This window comes from Myotis davidii, unplaced genomic scaffold, assembly GCF_000327345.1.
Source record: "Myotis davidii unplaced genomic scaffold, ASM32734v1 scaffold60, whole genome shotgun sequence".
Taxonomy (NCBI): Eukaryota; Metazoa; Chordata; class Mammalia; order Chiroptera; family Vespertilionidae; genus Myotis; species Myotis davidii.
This window is the reverse complement of record NW_006293007.1, coordinates 3,403,404-3,412,012: the sequence shown is the minus strand read 5'-3', so window position 1 is coordinate 3,412,012 and position 8,609 is coordinate 3,403,404. Positions and strand designations below refer to the sequence as shown.

The following is an 8,609-nucleotide window of genomic DNA, read 5'->3' as shown; positions in this document are numbered from 1 at the left end:
GTCATGTGCCCCCTGGCCCCTCAGGTCCCCCTCCTGCCAGCTCAGCCAGTGAGAACAGGTAGGGCTGTGGCCACTGTCCAGCTGGACCCTCAGGGGCAGGGCCAGTGGTGGTCCCAGAGATTAGGTCCTGAGTCAGCGAGGGGCTGGGTGGGGCAAGGCTGGAGGAGGCCCTGCCCTGGTGGTGTCACCTCGGGCGTGGGGTTGGGAGGCCGTGGGTGCTGTGGGCACTCCTCCTGGGCAGTCCTCAGCGGGAGCTGGGACCCTGGACCTGCGGGGCTGAGGTGGGGGATGGTGTCTCAGGGGTGGCTGGGTGGCCGGTAGCCGAGTTGCTGCAGCCAAGTCCTCCGCCCTGTCGGGCCTCTGGATCACGGCGAGTTCCTCTCCTGTTCTGGACCCTCACCTGGCGCCACATCAGCTTCTGTGCTCGGACCCTCGCCCGTAAGTGGGGTGAAGTGGGGTGGGCTGAAGGGTCGGGACCCTCACTCTGCTGGGGCCTCACCCCTCAACCCTGGGAACTCTCGCAGGGACCGGAAGGTCACAGCCTGTTCCGGAAGGGAGGCCACACCCCCTACGCCGCCCTCACGTCCCCTGAACAGGAGCAGCACTCAGACTGCCAGCCGCCTCTCCTCGCCGCCCCCTAGGATCTGCGGGAATGAGGCGCTGGGAGACGGAACGGGTGGCAGAGCCGGATGAGCGCCTGGGCACCCGCTCCCCCCCGAGGGGCTACACAAGCTAAGGTATCGGTTATTTATTTTTATTGACTTCAGAGAGGAAGGGAGAGGGAATCACTGATCGGCTGCCCCTGCATGCCCCACACTGGTGATCAAGCCCGCCACCTGGGCGTGTGCGCTGGCCGGGCTCAGGTATCGGTTATTGATCCAGGACACCTGGCTGCTCGGTGTCCCGAGGGGTTCCCACCCCGGCTTGTAGTTCAGCAGCCGCAGCAGAGCTCAGTGCCCGAGGTGGTGCTGAGACAGAAGAGGCGGGAGCCGGGTCATGCTTAGTGTTTTATTTAATAAAACAAGCCATGCCATCGACCCTCAAAACACGTGCCTGGGCCCGTCCACCTCACCTCCCACCAGTCCTGACCGTCCGTCCTCACGCTCCTCCAGCCTCAAACCGACGACCTGGCTCCGACAAGTGCATGCCCTTCGAAGGTTTAAGAATGAGAATGAGTCCGTGTTAAATATTGCATCGTCCCCTACAGACGGGGAGCTGGGAAACGTCGTTCACTCCGTGCACAGGACGGCGACCCCACGCTCGTAGAAGCTGCGAGGGTCTTCCTTGGTGGCGATTTCAAAGTCCACCGTGAAGATGAGGTCTGCCCGGGTGAAGTTCAGGTAGACAGGCAAGGTCACCTGCAAGGAAAGGCGGGGTCAGTGCTGGGGAGGGAGAGGGAGGCGGCGGCGGGAGAGGGAGGCGGCGGCGAAGGCGCCAAGGGCCTTCCCGAGGGAAGTGGGGCTCCTGGACTGTGGACAGGGGAGGTGGCCCCGCTCTGGTTACGGGGTCGTGTCTCCCCGACGCAGAGGCAGGAGGCGCCACCTACCACGTTAGCTTTCTTCTCCGCGTTCGTCTGCTTGACCCAGCGCAGCTGTGTGAGAGGCAGGACCGTGGAGATGGCGTTGGAGAGCGAGAGCTTGTTGTTGCTGCACATGGCCCCCTGCAGCTTCAGACCTGGAGGAAGGACCAGCCATGAAGAGTGGGGACAGCCCGGGAACCCGCGGCCCAGCTCAAGCTCCTGGCCCTCTGACCTCCTTCCACACGTCTGGGGGCGACACGGAGGCCGGGTCCACACCCTCCAACTCACCCGTGACCCCAAAGCTGCAGGCGTCCAGGGTGGTGTTCTGAGAAGTGGTGACATTGACCTCCAGGCAGAGCTCCTCCAGGGACCAGCTGTTGGCCTGGGCCACGTACTGCCTCGTGGCGGTGATGTACGCCTCGGGCACAAACAGGCCACCCAGACACACGTGGATGTTCTGTGGGGAGAAGCAGCCCCGGTGAGGAGCACGCCCCAGGCGTCCTCCCAGGTCAGAGCTGGGCCTCTGCTTGCCCGTCCCCCCTTTAACCCCCTCCCCCAGCCCGCACAGGAGCGCCATCACCACCTTCAGCTCCTTGGCGCCGCCAGACGCAGCCGCCAGAGAAATATTCTGTAGCTGTTTGATCCTCTCGCTGAAGTCAGACACCCACTGGATGACGGTCATGCCCGCAGGTACCGTGTAGTGGGACCAGCTGCGCGGCAAGATCCCTGCAAGGAGACCCAGGCTGCCGGCATCAGTTCCCACAATCCCCCAGCACAGACTGGGCCAACCTGCTGGCACTCACCTGGGTCCCGAGTGTGTCCACAGAGGCACACTCCGCCCCCTCCCCCCAGCTGCACCGCCTGCGCCTGGCCAGGGCTCCGCCTGCCCTGCAGCAGTTCAGGGCACGAGGGTGCGTGTCTGGAGGACCTGACACCACAGCCACAACCTCTAACTCACAGCTCTGCCTGGAGGCCTCTGATGGTGCGGGCTCTTGGGGGTGCTGGGCGACACCTGGGCTGCCCTGCGCTTTGCACCTGTGGCGCCCCCGTCCCCCCTACATACTGCAGAAGCTGCATAAAGCTTTTAGTTCCTGTTCGACAGACCAGCATAAAAGGAAAACAAATGCCTTCGGCCTTCCTTCCTACGGCTGCCCGAGTGAGGGGCCTGGCGGCCGGAGAAGCCGGAGCAGAGGACGGGGTGCGGGACCTGCCAACGCTCTGAGCACAGAGGCCGGCGCCCAGCCCCCAGGCACACCTTTCACCAGCTCGTTGATGAGCGTGCGCAGGTAGTTGGTCTGCTTCTTCTTCCCTTCGCACACTTGGACCACGTCAGCGAGATCCTGGCGGACATCCTGCAGCAACTTGGCGCCCATCTTCACTTCCCTCTCGAAGAATCGGAACAAAGGATCCTAAGGTGGTTCGCACCGAAAGCAGAGCGAAGGGAAGAGGGTTTAGAAGGGGCCTCCCAGTAACCAGCCCCAGGACCCCACTCCTGGGAGATGAACAGCCTTCGGGACTCGCCGTTTAGTGAGGCAGCTCCTGTCTGGTTTGGGTGAGTGCCTCTGGGACAGCACTGAGCACAGTCTGCCACCAGCCACCTGGCTAAGAGCATCTCGAGCCCCTGGACTTGGGTCCCCCGCCCCTCCCGCCGGCCACCTTGATGTTGTCCACTGTTCGCTTGAGATGGCTCAGCGTCTGGGGGATGAGGTGCAGCCAGTTGGAGGCGGTGGTGTGCAGCGTCCTCATCCAGGCGGGGCGCCCGTCGGACGTGGAGTCCGCCCGCGCCTTCTTCTCGGTCTCCGCGTAGGCCAGGTCGTCCTCGTCCTCCAGCATCTGCATCTTGAGCATCTTGCTGATCATGTCCACGCCTGGGCCACGGTCCCAGCAGTGGAGGGGGCGGCGAGGCAACAGGGAGAGCAGAGGAAGAAAGGACTTCAATGTGAGGCCACAGCGTGTTACCCACAGGCGTGCAGGAGGCAGCCCAGCCATGTTGCACTCCCACATCCATGTTTCTTTCTCCTTCTCTAAAAATTACAAACCACCCCCCTCCCCAAAACAGATGGCTGGCCCCCAGAAGCCAGTTCTGAGCCTGGGGATGTGGGGTGGGCCTGAGAACCTGCCTTTCTAAGAATGTGCCGGCGAGGCCCATGCTGGTCTGGGGACCACACTTTGAAAACCACTAGATCAGATGCTTATTGGGAAAGCATCTGGCAAGTGAAAAAATTCTAAAAACATTCCAGTAAGAGACCGATGGTTTAAAACATCCCTCAGTACCGGGTACAAGCTGAAATGCTTTCTGAGTGTGGACTGACCCCCTCACTTGCACAGACACAGCCTCCCAGCCCTGCCTGAGCTGCAGGACTCTGCCGGGGTGAAGTCGCTGCCCGGGAGCAGGCGTGGGCGGCCTGAGGGGACCGGGCACTCACCCTGGGTGGTGAGGAGGACTCTCTCGGCGTTGTTGGGCAGGCCCAGCCAGGAGGGTGTCTGGGTGTCGGGGAGCAGCTCCACCCACTGCACGAACTCCTCTCGCCTGGAAAACCAGCACACGGGATGTGCCATCACGCGCAACGGGAAAGTGCTTGGTGTTCCGACCACACGGGCAGGGAGCGGCCGTACCTGATGCCGTCGGGCATTTGGATGTCCTTGTGCCCGTCGACCTTGCAGGCCAGCTTGAACTCGCTGTCGAAACTCTTCGTGGTGAACAGGCGCTCCAGGAAGGTGTTGAGCAGACGCTGGTCAAACTCGTTGTCCACGCGCCCGCCGTAGATGGACTGGGCCATCAAGGTCTTCAGTGCGGACCAGGGGATCTTATCCGGCGAGATGTTCTGCCGCCCCTGGGCGAGCAAAGGCCGGTCAGTAGGGGGTGGGGTGGGGGCACGCCCCGGGGCCCCCGTCTACAGGGTCCTCCCTCACACACACCTAGCAGGTCGTTTGCGCTGCCCGCTGGTTTCTAAGCTGCCCTCACAACCAGGAACGTTTCTAGGCTTCCCCTCCCTCTGACCAGGCACAGCCACACTTGCCTTTGCCGTGTCGTCCAGCCACGTGTCCACGGTGTCGCAGGCCGACCGCAGGTCCGACTCCCCGAACTCGTACCTCTTTGACCAGCCCAGGGGAGCATACCGTAAGCGTTCCTGGATGATGGCGTGGAACCAGGCCAGCAGGAAGTACAAGCGCGCGCGCTCGTTGGGAGACTACGGGAGGAAAGTTACCGAGGGCGGTCACCAGAGAGCAGCGCCCTTTCCGTCTAGGAAACAGTGCGACCCTCGTGGGAATCGAGGCTTTGAACCACCGTGAGCTGCAGGGCTCACGATGCGGCAGGTGAACACTAACGAGAGGGGGGTTAGTGACACTGCTGAGGTAGGTGATGCAGCCAACAGTGATGCGGACGGTGCGTCCTGGCACAACATGAAACGCAGCTGGCCTCCAACTACGTGGGCTCGGGCTGCACGGGTCGATGGACACGTGGACTTGTTTTCAGTAGTCAGCTCTTCCTATTGCTGGGCTTTGCACCCCAGGTGGGGAGGGCTGACATGTCTTGTTCTGCACCATTTGCATAGGGGACGTGAGCAGCATGGGACTTGGTACCCACCGGAATCCCGGCCCCAACCCAGACACTGACTGCAGAGGTTTTCGGGGAGTCAAGTGACCGTGGATTTTTGACTGCAGAGGTCACTGTTCCAGGTCAACTGCAGCATGAAGAATGCCCCTCCTCCTGCCCACCCCTCGGGGCGCCCATGACGGCAGCAATGGATTCCCCCGCATCTGGGATACAAATGGGTTCCAGGACTTTGCCGTGGGCGTGTTACAGCCCTGCCCCCACACGAGTACGTGTACCTTTAACCTTTTACCGCATGTGAATTCCCTGCAGTTAGGGAACCACCTGCGGACGGGCCCTTCTGGGTTTCTGGGGAGCCGGTGCCTGAATGCGGCGACGGGCCTGCCTTCGCTGACGGACCAGCGCGGCCTCACCTTGCATATCCGCGCGACGGGGATGCTGCTGAACGTCCTCAGCATGTTGGCCTTCACCCCCGGGGGCGGCTCAAACACGAAGATGCGGCCGGCTCGGAGCAGGTTCACGGGCACCTGAGGAGAGGGGCCTGTCACCGCTCTGGAGTGCCGGGCGCTGTGGCTCAGGTGCCCACACCCCCCTGGGCAGGATGTCTGCCAGTCTCCCCCGGCGCCCACCTTGGGGTTGATCTCCATGGTGAGGAAGAGCCGGAAGCAGACGTGCGGCTGCAGGGAGTGCAGCTTCTTCTCGAGCTGCATCAGCCACCCCGGGGCCAGGTGCACGTTCTTCAGCATCACCCACCTGCAGGCAGAGCGAGAGCCGCCGCGCTCAGTCTTCTGCCAGCCCCTGGGAGCCAGGCGTTCTGAGCAAGCGCAACAGGCCTACCTGCCCGACTTCACCGCTGTGTTGATGGCCTTGTCCGCTTGGTTGAAGCCTTCTGCCGAGCCTGGGGCCAGAAGCTGAGTCAGCACGCAGGCCGCAGGCGGGAGCGCGGGGCTTCCCCCCAGAACGTGACCGGGCCCCCGCCCCTACTCCTGCCCCCTTACCGATGGCGATGGATGTGATCTGCGTGTTCTGCTCGGCCGCCAGGTCTTCCACGTGCCCGCTGGCATCGTAACCAGGCACAGAGCACATGAGGACAGGCGTGTTTGGCTTCACCTGCAGGTGAAGAAGTCGGGATTCAGCCGGGGCGCCCAGCGGACAGCGCGGCCCCGTGCGGAGCGAGGAGAGCCCTGCGACGAGGCCCACCTCCGTGTCCACGATGTGCGTCAGGTCCAGCGGCTGCTCCATGATGGACATGAAGGACTCCCCGAGGTTCGTGGAGACAAACACGTGGGCCATGGCCAGCAGGCGGTCGGGGCGGAAAGCCTGGATCAGGAGCAGGCGGTGGATGGCTTGCCCGATGGGCGCTGAAACGAGGCCATGCGAAGGGTGGGAGTTGGCGACAGCACTGACTGAGCTGACCCCCCTGGACTTTCTCGGGAGGAGTCTCTAATCAGCAAACACTCGGCTCCTCAGAAGTCGCGACACTGCCTCTGGTCCTCTCCGCCCGGGGGAACTGCCCCATCCTGGTCCTCAGTGAGCCCCTGGACACAGGAGGACACCTTCACGGGCACTGGGCACTTAGGATTTTAAATGACCCACTGTACCCGCTCACTGTGGAGATAGAACCCCGAATCCTCCGTCTACAGAGCAGGGCAGTCATCACCAGCCCTCCCCGTGCCTCTAGGGGCCTGGCTGGCCACACACACAGTAACAGCCCATCTCCCCTCCATGCTGGGCAAGGGCCTTCCTATCATTTCTCGTCGGGTCCTGAGCATGAGAGGTGACAGGCATGAGCAAGGGTTGCTCTCCCACTGCTAAGCCAACTCCTAAAGCTTCAGCACAGACACTGCTCTTGGGAACCAGTGGCTGCGCAGCCCAGGAGGGGATGACGGGGCCTGACGGGCTCACTTGCGGGGCTCTCTTCACTCCAGAGGTAGGGCACCGTCTGCTCAGGGGAGCTGCTGTCCAGCCAGATGCCAAATTGCTGTGGAGACACAGTGGGAGCGTCACCGCGAGCAGAGCCCATGCCCGTGGGCACAGGGGGCCCTGGTACCACAGGCGCACAAGCAGGAGGCTCTGGTGTGCACCTCACACTCCGGTGCGTTTCCCGGGAGAGGAACGTCAGCACCCACCTCGTCGGCCTGAACCTTGGCGATCAGGTCCCGGAACGCAGGGAGGCAGCTCAGCCTCACGACGGCTTCTGCCTGCTCCACAGTCAGGCCCTGGATGGTGGGCGTGGAGCCGGCCGTCAGCACGATCTCCTTCCCTCGCAGGAAGTGCTGGAACTCCGCATCATAGGTGGGCTCCCTGCAAAGGGTGGTGGGCGAGTAGGTGTCTTAGACGCCCTGTCACTGAGAGCCGCATGACTGACAGGACAGTGCCCGCCCAGGATGGAGTGGGCCGGCGCCGCCTTACCCGAGGGTGCCCTTCAGCTTGATCCTGGCCAGCAGCATGGCGAAGGTGATGTGGTCCTGGTGCAGCATGCCCCTGGCCACCCGGTTGAACGCCACCTGGGGGCCAAAGCAGGAAATGCCGCTGCTCCGAGGAGCCCTGCTGCCCGCCCCGCCCCGCCCCGCCCGACAGCATGCAGCCGCACCTGGAAGAGGTCCTTGGTGATGATGGAGAGGCGCTGCGTGTGGTCGGTGATGCCCTTCAGGTTGGGGTTCTCGTACAGGACGTTGTGGTAGATGTCCAGGAAGAACTGCAGCGAGTACTGGTACAGGAAGTGTATCTGCCGGGGGCGACGGGGCCGTCAGCACCCACCCGGCACCGCGTGCCCTCGCCCGGCCGCGGCCCCCGCGGGGTCACCTGCTTCAGGGACTCCATGGTGAAGTAGATGCTGCTGCAGGCGGTGGACAGCGGCAGGTACTGCTGGGACACCGTCTCCACCTCCTGCATCACGATGTCGGTCTCCTCGACCTTGCGCGTCACCTCGGCGGCCTCCCGCTTGAGGTTCTCCAGCGTCGTGATGATGGTGTCGTCGTCCAGGATGCGCCCCTTCACCTCGTTGAGCGCCTGCAGCAGGGACTTCTCCAGCTGCCGCAGGCGGAGCTGGAACTCCCCTGGAACAACCGACAGCGGGATCTGCGGCAGTGCTCCCTGGCTAAGGGACGCGCTCTGAGAGCCCGGCGCCCGCCCGCAACATCGGCCCCTCGAAGCCCAGCCCCCGCACCCCCAGCCCCACCCAGGAACGTACCTTGGAGCTTAAGAAGGTCGGAGCGTTTCTCGTCCACGTCAGGTCTCTCTGCTTTGAGCACCTCGTTGAGACACTGGCTTTGTAAACTGCTGCGGGTGACGGTGAAGTTGACGAAGGTGACTCGGGAGCAGAGGTCTGGAGGGAACTCCACCTGCCGGAAGGGGTAACGGGACCGTCTGCTTTGATGCGTCAGCCTCGACCCCATTATGCCACGTGCCTACGGGAAGGGCCTCGCTCCTTACGGTTGGGTCGCGGGTGGACAGGAAGATGACGAAGGAGGGAGACAGGTCAATGTCCTGGTCCCCAAGGGTGATCAGCACTCTCCCTCCCGTGCGCCGCAC

General features: G+C 63.3%; 1 protein-coding gene across 1 annotated transcript in view; it reads right to left on the bottom strand.

The window, feature by feature from the left end:
* Nucleotides 1–994: 994 nt before the first annotated feature.
* Nucleotides 995–8,609, bottom strand: part of DYNC1H1 (dynein, cytoplasmic 1, heavy chain 1) — a gene marked incomplete at its 5' end in the record, with an annotated part of 56,683 nt that continues 49,068 nt past the window's right edge. The window contains 21 exons of the mRNA XM_015565837.1: nucleotides 995–1,358; nucleotides 1,547–1,674; nucleotides 1,808–1,976; nucleotides 2,103–2,245; nucleotides 2,775–2,928; nucleotides 3,176–3,387; nucleotides 3,946–4,049; nucleotides 4,136–4,353; nucleotides 4,540–4,710; nucleotides 5,489–5,602; nucleotides 5,705–5,828; nucleotides 5,913–5,973; nucleotides 6,074–6,185; nucleotides 6,276–6,436; nucleotides 6,981–7,056; nucleotides 7,205–7,379; nucleotides 7,488–7,582; nucleotides 7,669–7,803; nucleotides 7,881–8,134; nucleotides 8,269–8,419; nucleotides 8,511–8,609. The exon at nucleotides 8,511–8,609 is cut by the window's right edge and continues 10 nt beyond it. Coding sequence (XP_015421323.1) covers nucleotides 1,230–1,358; nucleotides 1,547–1,674; nucleotides 1,808–1,976; nucleotides 2,103–2,245; nucleotides 2,775–2,928; nucleotides 3,176–3,387; nucleotides 3,946–4,049; nucleotides 4,136–4,353; nucleotides 4,540–4,710; nucleotides 5,489–5,602; nucleotides 5,705–5,828; nucleotides 5,913–5,973; nucleotides 6,074–6,185; nucleotides 6,276–6,436; nucleotides 6,981–7,056; nucleotides 7,205–7,379; nucleotides 7,488–7,582; nucleotides 7,669–7,803; nucleotides 7,881–8,134; nucleotides 8,269–8,419; nucleotides 8,511–8,609 — 2,985 coding nt within the window. The remainder of the gene's footprint in view (nucleotides 1,359–1,546; nucleotides 1,675–1,807; nucleotides 1,977–2,102; nucleotides 2,246–2,774; nucleotides 2,929–3,175; nucleotides 3,388–3,945; nucleotides 4,050–4,135; nucleotides 4,354–4,539; nucleotides 4,711–5,488; nucleotides 5,603–5,704; nucleotides 5,829–5,912; nucleotides 5,974–6,073; nucleotides 6,186–6,275; nucleotides 6,437–6,980; nucleotides 7,057–7,204; nucleotides 7,380–7,487; nucleotides 7,583–7,668; nucleotides 7,804–7,880; nucleotides 8,135–8,268; nucleotides 8,420–8,510) is intronic.